The 20,212-nt window shown below is 45.5% G+C and overlaps 1 protein-coding gene across 8 annotated transcripts in view; it reads right to left on the bottom strand.

Moving 5' to 3' along the window:
- Positions 1 to 20,212, bottom strand: part of Vps13d (vacuolar protein sorting 13 homolog D) — a 227,793-nt gene that overhangs the window by 81,781 nt on the left and 125,800 nt on the right. For 7 of the 8 annotated variants that reach the window (XM_027398154.2, XM_027398160.2, XM_027398156.2 and 4 more), the window contains 10 exons: positions 19,865 to 19,988; positions 18,450 to 18,685; positions 15,843 to 15,951; positions 14,407 to 14,570; positions 13,260 to 13,368; positions 9,854 to 10,033; positions 7,308 to 7,424; positions 6,295 to 6,444; positions 1,047 to 1,196; positions 76 to 172 (listed from right to left, as the gene is read on the bottom strand). In XM_027398154.2, coding sequence (XP_027253955.1) covers positions 76 to 172; positions 1,047 to 1,196; positions 6,295 to 6,444; positions 7,308 to 7,424; positions 9,854 to 10,033; positions 13,260 to 13,368; positions 14,407 to 14,570; positions 15,843 to 15,951; positions 18,450 to 18,685; positions 19,865 to 19,988 — 1,436 coding nt within the window. Of the gene's footprint in view, positions 1 to 75; positions 173 to 1,046; positions 1,197 to 6,294; positions 6,445 to 7,307; positions 7,425 to 9,853; positions 10,034 to 13,259; positions 13,369 to 14,406; positions 14,571 to 15,842; positions 15,952 to 18,449; positions 18,686 to 19,864; positions 19,989 to 20,212 lie in introns of those variants that run through there. The other variant, XR_003481832.2, reaches the window with a different exon arrangement.

The raw sequence follows: 20,212 nt of genomic DNA, 5'->3' as shown, positions 1-20,212 counted from the left end.
ACCTGCACTTTACACACAGACTAACCCATCATTGTGTACCCATCTCGGGCAGAAGTGTAGAATGTTGAGCTTTACCTGATTCTGCCTGGTCATAGCCAAAGAAACTTAGTAGCTTGAGCAGCAGTTTCTCCTCGATTTGTACTGTGAACCTCTGGGCCGTGACCATGAGATGCTAGAGAGAAAGAAAGTCCAGTTTATAGGCAATCGCCAAAGCAGATTTCGTATGTGCCATTAAGCAGGCCTCAGGGCGGTAGCCATGGTGACACTACAGTTCTAGCTACTAAGGGAGGCTGAGGCAAGAGGTTTGCTTGAGCTCAGGAGTTCCAGATCAGCCTGAGCAGCACAGCAAGACCCTGGTTCAAGGCTTCTTTGCCTGTGTGATTTAATGAACATGTGGCTCACTTCTCTTTGTCTCGTTACAGTGAACAGAACTCCAGGGACTCAGGAGACACTTGGCCATCCTTCTGCTTGGTCCCCAGGGCCTCACCAGTGAGAGGACAGCTAACTAGTCTATGGTGGAGGGCTCAAGGTAGACTTGGCCCCATCAGCCTTGGTAACAAAGGACTAGACTGAGGCCTCCCGATGTTGCAGCTTGCCGCTATCACAGCCGGCTTCTACCTGGGGCCCCTCTAGGTCAGAGAGAGCTCTCATTTGTAACTCTCTGCTGATAGGACAAGCATGGAAGTTTGCATAGCATGTTGTCTGTTCCAAAGTCAGACCCTCACAGCACTTCAGAAGTACCTCCAGCCTACTCAAACCCTTAACAGATGGCAGCAGCCTACAGGATACTGCTTCACTCAGGAATGAAGGCTCTGGCCTCCGTGGGTTCAGCTACAAGGTCACTGAAAACACAACTAGGATACAAGAGTGCCAAGAAAAAGTGCTCCTAACATTTCCCTCAGCGGTCAGACAAGCCGCACGGGGCTCGGCCCTGAGAGCCACCTTTGTACACACACCGTGCTGCTGCTGCTTGCTCTGTAACCTGGCTCTGAGAGAGCAAGAGTGCCTCCTACAAGCCATCGCCCGCAGCCTCCCTGCCAGCCCACCTTGTAGATGTTGGTCAGCGCGCTCTTACTGGGGAACTTCACGGCATTGACCTGCACAGCAGGGCCTGTCTCAATGACCTCGTTCTCATTGCTCAGGGGTGTCACATAGAGCATGAAGGGCTGAGTAGTACCAATGAGCTGGTTATCCACCTGGGACAGGAAAAAACAGCAAAACAAAAACAAACAAAACAAGCTGCTTAGTGTCATATTTTACCTCATACTATGTAGGTAAAAGAGTCCCCAGGCCATCCTACCAACACACACACACACACACATACACAGACACACACACAGACAGACACACACAGACACACACACACACACACACAGAGACACACACACACAGACACACACACACACACACACACACACACACACACAGACACACACACACACACACACACACACACAGAGACACAGACACACACAGACACACACACACACACACACACATACACACACACACACACATACACACACACTCTCTCTCTCATCCAAGAGCAGTGGAGATGATGATGATGATGATGGGCAAGGCGGTATATACCCGTAACCCCAGCTCTAGGAAAGCAAAGCAGAAGAACTTGAGGCCAGACTGCACTAGACACTGAGTCCCTGTCTCAAAAATAATAGGCCCAGCAAGATGGCTCAGCAGATAAAGGCCTTAGCTGGCAGGGTTGCAGACTTGAGTTTAATCTCCAGTATCTAGGTGGAGGGAGGAGACAGACTATTCTCTCCTCCACACACACACCGTGCCACACACACACACACATATAAATGCACAAAATAACCAGAAATTTTCCTGACAATAACAACACAGTAATAATAGAAATGACAAGGGGAGTTACACTTTTTTAGGTGAGTGAAGACTAAGAAGTTAGCTCAAGTTAACCACTGTACAAAATACACATATTTAAAATGTCATATATAGCACATATAGATGGCAATTATTTGCCAATTAAAAAGTAACTTCAAAATTTAAAAAAAAAAAAACCCTTAATGCATCAGGTGAGTAGACCTGTCATGTCCAAAACTGGGTCACCCCAGACATCACAACCTGCAGTGCCTAGAACTATGCTGGTCACCGTACCATAGTGCCTGGGTGCAGGCCTCAGCACGCTGTCCCTAGCTTGTTTATTGGTGGAACAGTAAAGGGCAGCCCTTGCTCAAGCTGACCAAAGATAGAATTGGTTGCATCTAGTCCAGGGCTCTTACTGGTGTGTTACTGATGCCTCTCCCTCACTCCAAACTCCTTGAAGGTGAGAGAGCAGAGACCTTGGCCCTCTGCAAGCTCCGGGGGCTGAGCTGTCTCTCCAGACCCCAAAGGCAACTTTTGATCTCACTAATTATTTTCTACCACAATCGTAGATTCTAGTTCATAGATTTCAGACATTTAGTGGGTTTTTTTCTTCCTTGCTGCTTGTATTTACTGCTCTCCTTCAATTTCTTCTGTTTTTTTAAACCTTTGTGCCTGTGTATGCATGCAGGTATGTATGATGTGTGTTCATGTGGTCACACGTGTGGAGGTCAGAGGACAACCTTGGGTGTTAGTCCGTGCCTTGTTTGAGACAGGTCTCTTGCTCACCCCTGCATACACCAGGCTGAGCACACACCTGATTGGTGTTCGCATGTGTGTGCATGTGGAGGTCAGTTCTCAGCAGGCCTGACAGCAAGAGCCTTTACTGACCTAGCCATCTCACGAGCTCTCTTCTGCTTATTTTGAAGTTCTAATCAGGTATGTCCAACCCTCAGGCTCTGAGCCATATGCAGCCAAGAACAGCTACAAATGCAACGCAACATGAAACATACTAAAACATTCTGAGATTTCTCTTTTTTCTTCTTGCGGTTTCTTTCTTTGTAATTCAATTGCACCGCTCTCAAGTGAGGCTTCCGGAGATGACACGGTGTCACAATGTCAGAAGGCTAGAGTCTGTGATTAGGCGTATCAGTGTTCGCATGTGTCATGTCCTCTTGATTAATTAATTCTCCTATCATTAGGAAATTACCTTCTTTATCTCTGCTAATATTCTTTGTTCTGACATTAATCAGTGTGACTCCTACTTCCTTCCTCAAGACTAGCTAAAAGTGTAGTGTGCTTCTCCCACCCCAGGTCCTTTTTAACCTATCTGTGTCTTTCTAGCTAACAAGTGGGGGGTGGGGGGTGGAGACAAGGTCTCACTATGTAGTGCATGCTAACTCTGAACACATGATCCTCCTGCCTCAGCCTCCATGCTCATTATAGGCCCTACTAATGTGTGTTCCTTGGGGGTGGCATTTGCGATCATGAAGTTTTTGTCTGCCATCTTGCTATCCATCCCACGTTATGGTCCTTATTTTCTGCCTTCTGTGTCAAGCACTTACTCCACTTTACTGATTACATACGACTATCACTATTTTGGGAGCTTTACAGTATCTAACTCAATGTGCTGCTCTATTAAATGACATTGTACAAACTTGCAACGCTCCCCTTCCATTTCTCACCTGCAGACTTCACGCCATTGCTGGCAAACATCTCACTTTTATGTGGTTCAGATACCACAGCAGAGTTGCCGGGCTTGCCTAGACTCACCTGAGAAGCCTGATCATGCCATCACTTCAGGTTTCCTTCTCTATTTTGTGTTGATCCCAATTCCATCAGCACCATCTTCTGTCTGCTGACTAATGCCCGCTAATGCTTTCGGAAGCTGAGGTCAGTGATGATAAATCCGCTTATCATTTCTTTGTCTAAGAGCATCTTTGCTTTACCCTTCGAGGTGGTTTGAATGAGGATGCCCAGAGGTGCCTGTATTTGAACTTCTAGTCCCTAGTTCAGGGACGGATTGGGAGGGTGTGGCCTAGTTGGAGGAGGTCTGTCACTAGGGCTGGACTTTGCGGTTTCAAAAGCTCACACCAGGCCCAGTCTCACTATCCGCCTGATGCCTGGGGTTCGGGATGTCAAACTCTTGGCTACTTCTCCAGCACTATGTCTGCCTGTGTGCCACATGATCCCCACCATGACGACAGTGGACTGACCCTCTGAAACTGGAAGCCAGCTCCAATTAAATGCTTTTTTTCATAAACGGTGCTGTGATCGTGGTCTCTATACCTCAACAGAGCACTGAACTGAGACACCCTTATTTTTGAAAGACACTTCTTCTGGGAGTAGTTTCTAGAATGACAGCTTTTTGCGCCCTTTCAACACTAACATTGCTAACAATCTTTTCACTTGCATTTTTCCCAACAAGAAATCTGCTATTATCTTTGTCATCTTATCTTTGTCCCTTTGTATATAATATATTTAACCATGACTCACTTTCCTATTGGTTTTGTGCAACCTGACCATGATACTTCATAGTGGCAGGGAATTGGTTCCAAGATGCCCACAAGCTAAAATCCATGGATGCTCTAGCCTACAGAACAGTTTTGCACATGGCTACACATGGCCTCCTGTATACTTTACAGTCTCTAAATGGCTTACAGCACCTCATGACCTCATGCAATGTACTGCTATGGAAGCGGCAGTTATGCTTTGTTCAGGAAACAATAATATGGAGAAAGGTCTATGTATATGGAGCCCATGGGCCTGGAAGGCCAACTGGAGTCCAGGTTGTGTGTTATACACATCCACTGACATTTTCATTTCTTGAAGTCAGGTTTTTGTTTTCTGGGTCTCTACTGAATTTTTTTAAACACACAGAACTCCAGTTTGAATATGTTCTAATGACTATGTTAGCACTGAGGCATCCCTGAAGGTATTCTCGCCCTCACAGTGTGCTGCTTTGCTCATCTACACACAAGGCAGCTGCTAACAGGATGTGAACCTGTCAGTTTTGCCTTATAGTGTGCTGGACATGTTTGCACTCCAATACATTATGAGACTTGTTGGGGACACAGTCAATTTCCCAGGATCCTTTTAGATCTTCCTTTCATGATTTTCAAGACAGTGTCAGAGCAGCATTCAATCTAGAGCAAATAAACCATGGAGGCAGGACGTGCTTGAGACTTTTCTCAATGTCCCACAAATTCTGGAGTTCCAGTGCAGCTCACAGCCTGCTCTCTCTCTCTCTCTCTCTCTCTCTCTCTCTCTCTCTCTCTCTCTCTCTCTCTCTGGTCTTCCTCACACAGACTGGCACTCTGTCAAACCTTTAGCCACTCCACAAGTCCACTACTGTCCACTTAGCTGTCAATCCCTGTGGATGCTCAGTTCTGTCTTCTCTACACTTCCACTCTGTAGGCCCCATTCCAGCCTCCTCTCCCAGCGCCATAGGCTGCAAAGTTCTCAAGCTAAATCAGTTATACAGTCTACCACTTTTATTTCCCATCTTTCAACAGCCACTGTCCTTTGTGGTTCGATGTCCAGTGTCCTGAAGCTGTTGTTGTTCTATGTGGACTTAGGGTTTATCTCCATAGGAGGATAAAGGCAATCTCAGTTACTCCATCTTAGACCCTGCTGTTTATCCCTACAATGACCCCAATTCCTCCAAGAAATGGCTACGTGACTCGGTTCTTTTTTCTAAGATGCTAAGATGGGGAAACCCGAGGCTGGTGACATGGCCGGACAATGCAAGCCTGACAATCCAGGTAAAAAAGGGAGGAGAGAATTGACTTTGTCCCCTGACCTCCACATGTATACTGTGCATGGACCAGCCACTGATCCCCTGCCAATCAGTTACCTAGATTATTTATACATCAGCTAGAGCATTTAGAATTCTTCTGATTTATATCGACAGGAATAATGACCATGCCTTTGAGGACAGCACTCAGGCGGCAGAGGCATGCAGATCTCTGTGTCAGGCCAACTTGATCCTACACAGTTAAGTTACAGGCCAGCCAGGACTACACAGTAAGATCCCATCTCCAAAACAAAGAGAATTTGTGAGACACATTGGGGTGGAAGCTACTTCACAGGATGATTCTTTTGAAGATCACAAGAAATTTCCTCCAGGGTCTGGAGATGGTGCAGTAGTTAAGATTGCTTGCTGCTCTTGAAAAGGACCCGGGTATGGTTCCCAGCACCCATGTTGAAGGTCTCACAACTGCCTCGAACTTCAGATCCCAGGAAACTGCTCTGTTGTTCCTTGACGCTGGCACTCGTGTGCATATTCGCATACAGATACACACATAATTGTAATGGAGGAGACAGAGCATGAAGACCCAGGAAGCTGCTCTGTCTTTCCTTGACGCTGGCACTCGTGTGCACATTCGCATACAGATACACACATAATTGGAATGGAGGAGACAGGGCATGAAGACAATAGCCTCATCCGGGTACCTGCACATCCTGTATGCTGAGCTCAAGCATGTGACTAGCTGCCAGCTGGGTGTAGTGGACGTTGATTCCCGTAAGGCTCGCAAAGACCAATTCTTCTGGGACTTTATTAATTAAAGAGACACCAATTCCACCTTCCAACCGCACAAGCACCTAAAAGGAAATCAAAGCACTGTCCATGAACAGTTTATAACAGAGCTCATAGTAGCCAGGGAACACAGACATGAACGGTTTCCAGTCCCTCTGCTCTTTACCTCTGAAGAGCAGAAAAGCACAGAAGCGCCTCACTAGTCACCTGCGTCTCCCTGGAAGCCCTCCACGGTAGATGTGTTCCTCAGCCAGCTCAGAATGGCAGAGGGCTGTGCAGACCCCTCACCCAGCATACACAGATGCCGTGCAGTACAGCAGAGTGGATGTTCTAGAACCTCTCTCACAGGTTACTCTGTGCATTTGCACAGCACCTGACATGGCTGGCATGCTACACACAAGCATTTCATTAAACCCCATTCACCATGATCAAATAAACACGCTTCCTCATGTTCATCTCATCTGGATTTCAAACCTGCCATCACTTCCCAAAGCCCAAACAATGAGAAAGGAATAAGGATTTGAGTCAGATGGAGGAAAAAAATCAACTTTTCTTTTTCTCTAAATACTATTGAAATTTGGATCATTTAACTTCCTTTTTGTCATCTCACTTGAGCAACATCTGTTTTTCTGGGATTCCACATCAGCTCCAGACATCACTCATATGGCATAAACACACGTGTAGTTAACAGTAAACACAGTGTAACAGCACCCCACACTCAAGAGTTCACACAACCACAGAGCAAATCCTCAACCAACTGGTGACCAAGAAAATTTATCTGTAGCATTTAAAAAACTTACTGCTTGGGGTGGCAGGATGACTCAGTAGGTGAAGGCGGAATGAGAGAACTGACTCCCACAAGTTGCTCACTGACGAACCACATGCTGTGGTGTCATGCCCACACGTATGAATGAACTGGTAAACTTACTTCCAGCTCCTGCTGTGTGTCTGGATTTCTCAGTTTCCGAAGTTCCTGCTCTGTAACGGGAAGTTCTTCCGTGTCATATAATGAGCGCTCATTTTTCCGCTGGCAGAAGTCTGCTATCTGAAATCAAAACAAAAAGATGAGGAGGGCTCACACTCCCATGTCAACTAGAGGTCAAGTGTCACCATACGCCCAGGAAGCCTAGGACAAGATCTGGGTAATAATGAAACAGGTTCAATTTTGAGTCTAGACAGCACTCTATCCAGCTAACCACCTTGAGTGCCTCACAGAGCACAGGCAGGCCTCACAGAGCACAGGCATCATGAGCATAGGCAGGCCTCACAGGGCACAGGCAGGCTCACAGAGCTCAGGCAGGCATCATGAGCACAGGCAGGCATCATGAGCACAGGCAGGCCTCACAGAGCACAGGCATCATAAGCACAGGCAGGCCTCACAGAGCACAGGCAGACTCACAGAGCTCAGGCAGGCATCATGAGCACAGGCAGGCCTCACAGAGCACAGGCATCATGAGCACAGGCAGGCCTCACAGCACACTTGCTTTAGGCAGCACTGATCTGTACAGCGGCACTGCAGATCAGGGTGTGGACCCTGATGTGTTTCATCAGAATGCTCACACAGTACTCTTGTCTTACTTCCCTCGGCTCCCTATTACTCTATGACTGATGACCGCGGTTCCAGCACACATTCGCCTTAAGCTTCAGACCAGAAGTAACAATGGCTTTTGAACATCATCATTTGGAATCCTGAGGCTACCTTAGCTCAGTAAGTGCCAACATAACTTCTGTTTTCCTCAAGTCTGTCCCTTTTTGCTTAGTGATGTGGGCGCTTGTCTTCCCTAGATTCCTGGAGGCCACTTTGCCTCAAGCCTCATGCCATACTGACCACTCAATCAGCTTCCTCTGCATTAACTTCTCTCCCTCACCCTCACACACTTCCCTGCACTTTGCTCTAAGCCACCATCTCTGACCGTCATGCCTTTGGAGCCTCTTAGCCTGGCTTTCTCTGACTCCAGTCTTCTCAACACTGTAGCCAATGTAGTTATCAATCCTTACCATGGCAACCACTGACTCCTGCCTGCCTTGAACAAACATTCTAACTTCAGTATGAATTTCAGACCCCACTCCCGTCTCTAGCCTTATTTTTTACCATATACCATGGGTCAGTCTCTTCACTAATCAGCTTTCAAACACTATGCAACCGTGACAGCTAAGGTTGGTTGTCAACTTAACTACATCTGGACCGAACTAAAACCAAAGTAGCTAGGCACACCTGTGAGGGTTTTCCCAATCAATCGTTTCAGGTGGGAAAACCCACCCTAAATCTAGGCCACACCTGGTGGCAGCCTATATGGACAGACATGGGATAAGGAAGGTTTTTCTTTTTGCCTGCTTGCCCTCACTCTTGGTGGCAAATTCATCCATCCTGCTGCCGAGCGAGGCATTCCTTCGCTGGTGTTAGAACCTACTCCTTCAGGATTACACTGTAGACTGAAGACCAGCTGAGGCATACAGCCTCACGGCTTAACAACTCTCAAACTTCTTGGTTTTTCAGCGGGAGACAGCCACTCTAATAATACCCCTTTATATATAGCGGGGCAGCAGTGGCGCACACCTTTAATCTCAGCTCTCAGGTGGCAGAGGCAGGAGGATCTCTGAGTTAAAGGCCAGCCTGGTCTCCAGAGTGAGTTCCAGGACAGCTGGAGTTACACAAAGAAACCCTGTTCCGGAAGGAAGGAAAGGAAAGGAAGGAAGGAAGGAAGGAAGGAAGGAAGGAAGGAAGGAAGGAAGGAAACTACACACATCCTCATTCTAGCAGTCCTGCTCCTCTAAGGACCCTGATATAATAACTTACTAAGTTCATCTCTTATCAGCCGGGTGCTCACTGTCACATGCTTATTACTGCCTGGTCCCGACAGCTGCTCAGCAAATGGCCTCTCTGTGAACATGCCCATCACGGCAAAGCCCCTCCACCTTGCCTTCTCCCCCAGGTTCACTCTTTTGTTAACGTGGTGCTCAGCTTGAGCATCCCGTCGTGCAGGGAGCTCCCTCAGCCTCAGAACCCAGTCTCTTCTGCACCCTTCACTCCTCCCTTCATGACGAGGCACTGCACTTGTCTGGCTGGGAAAGCTCCTCTCTCCTCACAAAGGGCCACACACCAGTTACTCAAAATATCAGTGTACTAGTTAACTACACTGAGAATACCGCTATGTGTTCTTCTTATCTATTGACATTTTTCTACTTTGGAGATAAAGGTCTTCTGATGTAGCCCAGGCTGACCTTGAACTCACGAGAGTCTCCTGCCTCAGCCTCTTGAGTGCTGAGTATGAGAAATGGCCTCCGTGACTGGTTAACTCCTGAGCCTTTTTGGACTTGGTCACCTACACAACTCTGTAATGGAGACGCAGCCCTTTCTTAAGAAGGGGGGCAGCACACAGTCCACAGCCAGCACGAGTACACTCGGCAGATATCTGACTGGCCATGGTGACGGGAAGGAAGAGACACAGCTTCATCAGTCTTTCTAATTCTTACCTGCAGTGCTCGAGTCGGTCCATCGGGGATGACTCTGATGGACAACATTCCAGAACCAGGTCTCATTTTTTGGTTCACAAACTGTTGTTCTGGTGGAACTGGTCCCAACAGCTCAACAGATGAGTCAGGACCAAGAACAACTTCAGCGCCATCAAACAATCCAGAAAGCCCTCCTTTGGCCTAAAAGATGTCAAAGTAAAGAGATACAAGAAAAGGCCAAAGCAAAGACTTGGACAATTCACTATAGTACCTAGGAGACAAATGAACTGAAATTCTCCTGTGGAGACTCACAGTGTGTTAGTCCAACAGACTAAAAAATGGTAGGACTGTGTAAAATGGCAAGGTACATTTACTGTGTTAACGTGGAGGTAACCCCACAAACAAAGTGGCTTGGTTTTACTCCACCTTATAATAAATCTCCATCACTAAAACTAAGTTTACTAAGTAGCCCAAATCAGTTTTGCTTGGGTATTATCATTGAGGTTTGCCTAAAAACCTTAACTGTTATAAAACTGATTACTAATCACTCAGCTGTCCAATTAAAAAGCCAGTTCCAGAGCTAATGCTTCCCCCAAGCTGATGGCTAAACAACCAAGTAAGTGCCACGTCTAAATTGTAATAAGCATTGGCACACGTTTGGTGAGTTTTAGAAAAAGTCATAGTCCTGCTGTTTTCCCACACAAAATGCAGGTCGGCAGGGTGAGGCCCTTAGGGACACCACAGCTAGAGAGAACAAATATTTCAATTCTTTCTCTTTCTTTGTGTTGGCTTTTAAGACAGGGCTCTGTTGCCTGGGCAGCCTCAAACCCATCGCCTGGGTTTGATGGGACTGTAGGTGTCACCATGCCCACCCATCTTTTTCATTTTAAGTACTGAGTGATGAAAGGCATCTAGAACAGGCTTCCATACGAGGAAAGCTTTTCATAAGGGTAAGTTTAGAAAGCATACACACAACCTGGAACGGGAAAGCCAGAAAGCGTTTGCAAGCCTTCTACTGCTGGATTTAGCATAGAAATGAAACAAACTCGATTCCCTAACCAAACACATCCACAGCAAAGACATGGTGGGCAGATCCAGGAAACAACAAACATTAAAAAGGGATTTGGGCAGGAGGAAAATGCTCCACGAAAATTGGAATTACATGGGCTTTAAAAAAAAAAAAAAAAACCCCTACAAGTAAAGTCAGGGTCAGACCCGGAACCCACCAATTATAACAAGCTTTCTTTTGCCTCTAGAAGTCTGAATTGTATTGCTAATTGAAAATCCCAAATCCACTCCAGATGTGAGCTTCACATAAGTAAGCAGCTGGCCTTTGATGAGAAAAGCTCAGGGCCACAGAGGTAAAGAAAATAAATCTCACCAAACAGAAGAGGCTTCTTATGGCTGTACAAACCACCATAGGAGAGGACAGTCTCACTCCACCAGGGAGAGAAACACTAACTGTTGCAGGTCTGCTGCTGGACAGTTGAGTTTTGTATGAGTCCCACGGTGGGCAGGCCTGCATACACAGTCACTGTGTTGCTCTGCTATGTGCCCAAGCCTCCACCTCCCACCTGTTCACCTCAGATGCAGGGGCCCATACTGAGCCCAAAGAGAGAAAGGGCAGAAATCTAAATCCCTGATAAAGTCCCTGGAAATTTATTATGCTATAGGCTGGCTGAGTTGAGGACAAAGAAAAATGTCTAGCAGTCTTGACTGCCACATTTGCTAAAGCAAAATGCTAACTTTGATACCACTAAGAATGTAGCAATAAGCAAAATCAAAAAACGTGTATACACACCAATTGGCTTTACAATGCCAAATGGCCAGCCTTGAAAACATATACACACGAGTAAAACACACACATACCCATGTGTGCAGGCATACATACACTTAACAATTAAAGAAAATGAAGGCATGAATTTGAAAGAGAGCAAAGGGGAAAGATCCTGGAGGGTTTGAAGGGGTGAAAATGGGAAACTGATGTAATTACAATATGACCTCAAAAAATTAAAAAGGATACTGGCAAGCTAACTATTGGAGAAGAAGAGGCGAAGAAAGAAGACAACACTGATGACGAGGACAATCATGTACAGCTCATGACTGGCTCCCACACTTTACAGAAGAGAACTGTAGTTCTCTTAGTACCCACTAAGTATTATCTTAGTCTTTTAACAGATACTTTTTTTTCTCCTTCATTTAAAAAGTTAATTTATGTCACCAGGGAAAAAAGTTCAGAGAAACTAAGAACAGAAGGATGTAGGGGGAGACGCTGTCCATGCTCACTTGGGGGCTGGCACAGGTGACGCTGACCATGCACACTTGGGTGTGGTCAGAGTGACGTAGCAAGGCTTTAAATATGAGGGACAAACACATGCAGCTCTCTGTTCCCTCTCTCGCCTGGCTGTACAGGACTGGCTCCATCGCGTGAGTACTTCCTAATAAACCATCTGTTTTTCAAACTAGTTCTGACTCCATTGCCATCTGCATTAATTGCATTCCACTTTAGCTGGTGTCAGAAGTGGGGGAGAGGGGAAGCCATCACCCAGGACAGCTACTTCCAACATACCTTCAAGAACAGATCCTATGGAGCTGGAGGGAAGGTTCAGTGGTTAAGTATGCCTGTAGCTTTTGCAGAGGACCCAATTTCAATTCCCAGCACCCATGTCAAGTAGCATACGACCACCTATAACTCCAGCTCCAAGGAATCTGACACCTTCTTCTGAACTCTACAGGTACCAGCACTCTGATGTACACATATCCACACACAGGTGCACACAGACACACATAATTAAACTAAAATAAATCTTGAGCCATAGATGCAGGCGCTGTGGGGTAGAAAGATTATAAGGGTTATAAGAGCCATGAATCCTGCCATGACAATCGCTCTTAGAAATGGCTGCATAAAATGGGAATATCAATGATCATGTCAACATGGGAGGGGCAACAGACGGCTACAGGGAGAAGGAGACTTGGTCCCCAGAGATGAGCCACCTACACCAGTGTTCTATGAAGAGTGGCCCGCCCTAAAAGGACACACACAGAACAAAAGTGCATTCAGCAGGCTGCATTTATACGCACTTATGCACATACATATGTATGTATGCATGTAACAATAATCAAAGAAAAAGAGGCTGCCAACTTGAAAGTGGGGGAGCATGAGAGGGGTTTGAGGGAAGGTAGCTGCAGCAGGGAAACGGAAGGGGGAAGGTGATGTGATTCTGTTTCAATTAGGAGCATTTCCTATGTAGCAACGCACAGATACACAGCAAGTTTCTTGATTTCCTTTAACAAAAATGGAGTAACTAGAGAGTACTGCTCTCTGATTAATTTTCCCATAATTCATCATGTATAACCTAGGTAATGCTTTATTTTGAAAAAGTTCAACACCTGGGAGCTACAACTGAGGGTGTCAAAAGCAACTGACCTGAACGACCAGCCCATGCAAGCCACAGGTCAATTTTCCTTCTCGGAAGCTCCATGTCTGTGTTGTGCTGCGCCTGCGGTCTGGCTTTCTCAGCATCAAAGGCTCATATCTGGACAGAGACACACAATGACTCCTCTGAGTCGAATCCTGAGGCTCTGCCCCTCTGCCTTCCAGCACCCCCTCCCTGCAATTTGATGGGTATCCCAGTTGAGCCTCGACATGAGGAAAGTCAAAAGAATGGAGACCCACAACACAGGTGTTTGCAGTCTCATGGGACAGGCCATCTTGCACTTGGAAGCAGTTATCTGCCCAATAGTTAAAATTTTCTCAACTGTCACCACTGTTCTATTCCTAAATACTTTTACTGTGTCTTAATTTTCACACTTTTGGAAATAAATGAGGTAGCACTCGAAAACAAACCCTGATTCTATGGAGAAACAAATATATGGCAAACAAAGTAACCTATTTAAGCTAATGTAACTCACAACTCATGTCAACAGTCCAGAGAGTTACCCATAAAAACATGTCTCAATAATGCTATTAAATTAATTAATTCTCTCCCCCCACACCGTTTGAGACATAGCCTTGGCTGTCCTGGAACTAACTCTGTAGGCCAGGGTGGTCTTGAACTCACAGAAAGCTGTCTGCCTCAGCCTCCTAAGTGCTGGGATATTAAAAGTGTATGTCACCACTGCCCAGAAAATTAATTCTTCTCAAAAGACAACAAATTATTAAAAAAACTACACACAGAAAAACTCTGTCTCAAAAACAAACAAACAAACAAACAAACAAACAAAAACAAAAACAAAAAACCCAAAAGAAAAGAAAAACTTAAGAACAGAAACTGTTCACTTTTACAAGCAAGGGTAGACTGGAATTCTTAGTAAATATTCATTTTCTATAAAAGATCTTATAATTTGTTCTTTAACACCTGCATGGATGGGTAATATCACAATAATTTTTAAAATTAAATGATATCTGAGAATTTGACAGGCATCAGTCATTAAGAAAAAATGCAAAAAAAACAAACAAAAAAACACCCACAAATTATCAGGAGGGTTTACAGAACTCTTCTTTTAAGGGGCAAATTTCTTGAGTCTGAATTTGAAGGCAATAAGCCTGACTAGGAAGTTACCCATCAGATTACCTGTTGTCTGTCACAGCAGCCAGGCCAGCAATATCCAAGATGGCAGACCCCTCGATGGATCGTGTTGCTGAGGGCTTGTTGGGGTTGTGAGGAACTGCAGAGCCCTCGTGGGCCAGCATTCCCGAACCCGTCATCCTCCAGAGCTGAGAGCGCTTTCCTGGTTCCTGACAGACAGATACACAAAGATGTGGCCACAGCCAGCTCTGTCCCTCACAAGCCCCCTCTAAGGGCCTAGGAGGTTCTCCAGTTGGAACTGGACTTAGTTTTCCACATCAAAGAAATACCCAACTAAAGATCTCATTATTGTGCATTTCTAGTTAGACTAAGATGAAGTATGCTAAACTCTTTTTCATCTTTTATTTCAGTGTGTGTGTGTGTGTATGTGTGTATGTTGAGTGCCAGCATGGGTATCCAATGGTGCATGTGTGTGGGAATCTGAGGATAATTCTCAGGGGGTCTAAGGACCTTTTCTGGATTCCACAGGCAAAGCACTGATAAGTCCACATGCCCACATGCAGATTTGCACATGTATGATTAAAAGACATTTTCGTAACTTATGCACCTACTATTTTTCCTCTTAAAAAACAAAATCAGAAGCCAATGGCTGGGCAACCTCTCACCTAGCTATACTGCCATGATTACCACTGTTCCATATGAAGATCTCAGATGTCTTTAGTCCAGAGGAGTCTAATTACACAAGAATACATGCGAGTATACACCACCGTCTCTGGCATCCCTGTAAACTGCCAGAGTAGGGACAGCAGCAGCTCTCACTATGTCCAGTGCTTACCATCTCAATATTTACACATTGACTTTAATCAATTGTTAATTTGGTTGCATTTAAAGGTTATTTCCAATTGACTGTTTCTAATTTTCAATGCATTTTCTTTGCTAGAATACTTAAATACTGCAATTAGGCTTCTAGGTCAGTCAGGGTCAGTCAAGGAAATTTATATAATCCATTATATACTATAGTACTAACACTTTATTGAGAACCGGCTGTAGGTCAGGCCTTGGTACAGTAACTCATTTAACCATGAAAAGAATCCAACAAGATTCATGCTGTCACTGTCCTTACGGATGAGGAAGTTACGCCTTGGTGAGAAGTCACTTCACTATGCTGTCACAACTAGTGAGCAGTGTGACCAATTGTAACCCTAACCCTGTCCAATCCCAGAGCCCCTTAACTATTCTGTAATGCTGCCTCCCTAACACAGTCACATAACCAGGAATCACAGATTCAGGACTGTCCACTTTCCAGAAAGTCCTGGGCATGAGAAGGCTTGGGGTCCAGCAGCCAGCATGAATACAGTGACTACAACAGGAGGGAAAGCCAGAGCCTCCAGGGCTCCCAACCCATTGCCTCCAGTGCCGAACACTCTTGGGAGTAAATGACCTTGAGCCCGGACTCTCAGCTCCAGCCTCTGAGTTCTTACCTTCTTTTTTAGGATGACTCTCTGTGTTTTGGGGGACACATCCAAGACAAGTTCTGCACAGGTAACTGCCTTGTGGGAAGCTACAGGCCTTCCTTTCCCCTCCTGCAAACTAAGATGAAATAAATGAGCGCGCGCGCACACGCACACACACACACACACACACACACACACACACACACACACACACACAAATGTATGTATGTATACACACAGGCACATGAGTATAGCATAAATCTCTATTAACAAACAAGAAAGTTGGCCCCTGCCTGTCATCTGGGCAAGTACAAAGAGAACCCAGGCTATACAGAAGAGACTCCGGTCAAAAGAGACAAATAAACCAACAGAACCCATGAAATACAGAAGAAAGCCTGACAGAGCACACACAGGCTTAGAGCTACCTGTACTCCTGCACAATTCAGGGTTCATCTGTAAAAACACAAAACTCTATTTTCCCTCTCCTCTAATTTAAGTGGCACAAAATTTAGACATGAAACGACAGCTATAAATCTTTAAGGGAGGGTGGTAAGCCCAAGGCAGATGTCCAAGGGCACAGCCATGCTCTGCTCTGCCAGACAGAGCATCAGCACCATCGCACTCCCAAGTCTTGGCAAGAAATGGAAAAGTCCTTTCAGGATGAAAAGAATCCAATGGGCCAATAGTTACCTTCTCCCTGTAGTACTTCCCTGTGATTAAAAATCCCAAATTTTTGGATGTTGCTCAGCTTGGGGTTTTGTTTATATTATTATCTGTGTGGGATATTGCAGGTTGTATATACATGGGAGGAGGGGCTCACTGTTTGTGTGCTTTGGAGGTCAGAAGTAAACACTGGGTGTTGTCTCTACCACTCTGCACCTTATGATTTGAGACAGGGTCTCTCATTAGACCTGGGACTCATTGGTTCAGTTAGGTTGGCTAGCAGCAAGGCCCAGGACCTGCCCATCTCTGCCCACAGAGCTGGGGTCACAAGCACTGGCCACTGCTCTTAGCTTTCCATAAGAGTACGGGACTCCTAATTCAGGAGCTCATGCTTGTGAGTAAAGCATGTACCCACTGAGCTATTCTAGAGCCTCTCGCCTTGTAGGGCATGCATAATGCCTGAATAACATTTAATTTATATCATTCGCCTGTTTCCATCAATCTTTACTATTACAAAAAGTACTGATGAGTTCGGTTAAAAATTAGTCACCTGGACATCAAAAGCACATGTGACAAAAGTGAAACAAAATTCAACGAATTAAATTTCACTGAAATGAAAAAAAAAAAAATGTGTTCTTTAAATGATACCTTCCAAAAACAGCCAAGCCACAAAATGGGAAAACAATCTGCAAAGCTGAGATGCCTGCTGACAGACAAACTGACAGACAGGCAGATAGACAGGGAGGCAGGCGAGGACATAGCACAGAGCATTTCTCAGGCTCATGCAGACTGAACACATTTCATAAAAGCAGAGTCACAAGCCTCAATATGGCTGAACCCAAAACATGACATTAAGTGAAACATGCCAGACAGAGAAGGTCCCTGGGGTGATCAGGACTACATGGACTACCCAGCTAGCCACGCCCACAGGAACAGGAAGCAGACTAGTGGTTGCTGAGGTCTGGGGGGAGGGGTGAAGGACAGTGCCAGCAGAGGCTCTTTTAAGAACAACAAAATGTGTTGGTGAAATCAGCAGTGATGACAAGAGCTGTGATGATCGAAACGGTACTCAACGCCACCAACTATTCAGTTTGAAATGGTAACTTCCTCTTACATGAGCCTGAGCTCAAATAAAGATTAAAGAAAACGCTCCTTTCTTCTCCATTATTAATTAGAATGCACACCAACAGCATCAAGTATACACCAAAAGCTGCTTCCAACTCCCAGCACCCCGACAAGGCCTGGGTTCCTTCTATGACTGGGTTCCCAAGAGCTTCTCCCCCTCCCAGCTTCACACACTCACTTCAGAGCTCGTGGTCCCCATTAGGGATCTCTCTTTAAAGAGCTCAGTGGTTGCTGGAACTTACAGAAAACAAACAGCAAGTGGGACTCACAACTAGACTGAACTAGTTTCTCAGGCACTAACCCTTAACAAGGTCACATTAGTCAGTGCCATAGGAACAACCCACAAACAAACCTTACCAGCCCAATGTCAAGACAAACACTGGAGGAATTCAAGATCCAGGAAGGGACTTGTCAGTGTTGCATAATAGGCTCAGTCCCTGGGGGAGCTCTTTAAAGAAGTAAAAACTGTTGCCACTGGGGGGTGGGTAGGGGTGTCATCCACACACCTTTAATCCAGCACTTGGGAGTCTGAGGCAGGCAAATCTCTGTTAGTTCAAGGCCAGCCTGGTCTATAGAGTGAGTTCCAAGACAACTAAGACTGTTACACAGAGAAACCCTGTCTCAAAAGGAAAATTAAAAAATAAAAAACAATGAGTCTAGGCTCAGGGGAAATCAAGCTACTACAGGTGAGGACAAGGATTAGACTATCAAGCAGACCCTGAGCCTGGGGTGTGGTAAAGAAGGGATCTGCTGAGACTTGTCTCTTCAGAAACTGCTTAAAATTTAAAATCAGTGAATAGTTAAAACACTCTGCTTTGCATGAATAGTAATTGAGTCCAGAATCACCCAGAGAACGTGTACGCGGCAGCGATGTAAATGAAATTCTCATAGTACAGCTGTCGGTTATTCTGGAAGTCGTTCATGTTACAGTTGATCTCGGAGGAACCTGCCCCCTTAACGGTCAGCGTGATGAAGGGTGGGAGGGTCGGCTCATCCCAGGCATAATCCAGTGACGTCATGGGCTTCACTTCAGTCCGCAGCCGGGGCTCAGCTACACCATGCTGAGTGAAGACAACAGGAACCTAGAGGGCAGACAGAGGGCCTTGTTCAGGGCAGTGTTCCTGGAGAGTGAGCCAGCCAGCCCGAGGTAGAAGCTCCCATCTTCCCAGATGAATACTCGAGGGAGGAATGACTAGTGAGGAGACAATGCTTTTGAGGGCCATCTTAGGGATTCCACAGAACTGCTTCTGGAAGGCAAGGACCACTGCCAACTGCTTATTATTGCAGCTCCAGGAAATACAACATGTGAACCTTTGTAGGTACTGATATGTAATACACACACACAAATAAAAATATAAAAACAATCAATTTTAAAGAGGCTGTGCCAAAATATCTAAGACAGCAATTCCATTGTTTCAATGGTATCTTTGCTATTCTAGTTCCCTGTGGATGGATGTCTGAATACGGAAGAAATGGTGGTCTGGACACCAGCTACAAAAGCTTTTACACTCTAAGACATAATTTGAAAGAGTAACTTAAAATGGAATCTTTCAAGCCAAGGAGATGGCTCAGCAGATAAGGGTACATTTTGCCAAGCCTAATGACCTGAGTTTGACCCCCTAGGAACCACACGGTGGAAGAAAACCAACTCCTGAACATTGTCCTTTGGCCTTAACATGTCCACTATGGCACTCACACAGCCAAACACACACAAAAATAAAAAAATAAAATAAAATAAAACCAAAACCTTCTGATTAACATTTAGGATTATAAAAATGTTCACTGTAATTGTGCAATAGCAGTGTACCCACTCAATTCTTTCTGAACAATCTGACCCCTGTCTCTGCCTGCAGAGCATGTCTACAGAGAGCACTGTGTCAACCAAATTTTCAGTCAAAATAAGTTTGGATGAGGCAGGTTAGTGACCACAATAATTGGCAGAAGTGGCTGGAAAGATGATTCAGGGATTAAAAGCACTTGTTCTTGCCAATGACCTGGGTTCGATTCCCAGCACTCATATGGTGACTCACAACCATCCATAACTCCAGTTCCAGGGGATCTAATGCCCTCTAAAGTCACTAGGCATACACATATGCATGCAGACAAAACGCTCAGACATGAAATAAATTAGGAAATCAAACGATAATAGCAGTAAGGAGGGGTTTCGAGGCCACAGAGTTTTAGTGAGTGTCATGTGTGTACTGCACCATGACCTTCCACCCTGCCCATGTCAGCCGCCAGCCCTCAGAAGCACTTGGTACCTTGGAGAAGTTGTCAATTCTGAAAGGAGGTGGTAACTGGTCTGTGTCACTAAAGGAAATCCTATAAGTAGCTCCTCGGAGAGTAATTTCCACTCGGAGGAAGAAGCATTTCCCCAGGGTGTCCCTGCAGAACAAGGAGTGAAGGCCACATTAAAAGGAGACAGGCTGGAGAGATGGCTCAGTGGGCAGAGCAGCAACTCCAGTTCCGGGGGGATCTGATATCTTCTGGGTTCCGAGGGCACCAGGAACACACTTGATGCATGAACATGCATGCACTCAAACACTCCTGCACAGAAAGCTGAAATAAATCTTGAAAGAAAGAAAGAAAGAAAGAAAGAAAGAAAGAAA

The sequence above is a fragment of the Cricetulus griseus genome, chromosome 2 (genome assembly GCF_003668045.3).
Source record: "Cricetulus griseus strain 17A/GY chromosome 2, alternate assembly CriGri-PICRH-1.0, whole genome shotgun sequence".
Taxonomy (NCBI): Eukaryota; Metazoa; Chordata; class Mammalia; order Rodentia; family Cricetidae; genus Cricetulus; species Cricetulus griseus.
The sequence above is the reverse complement of the archived record's forward strand: the minus strand, read 5'-3'. Positions and strand labels throughout refer to the sequence as shown.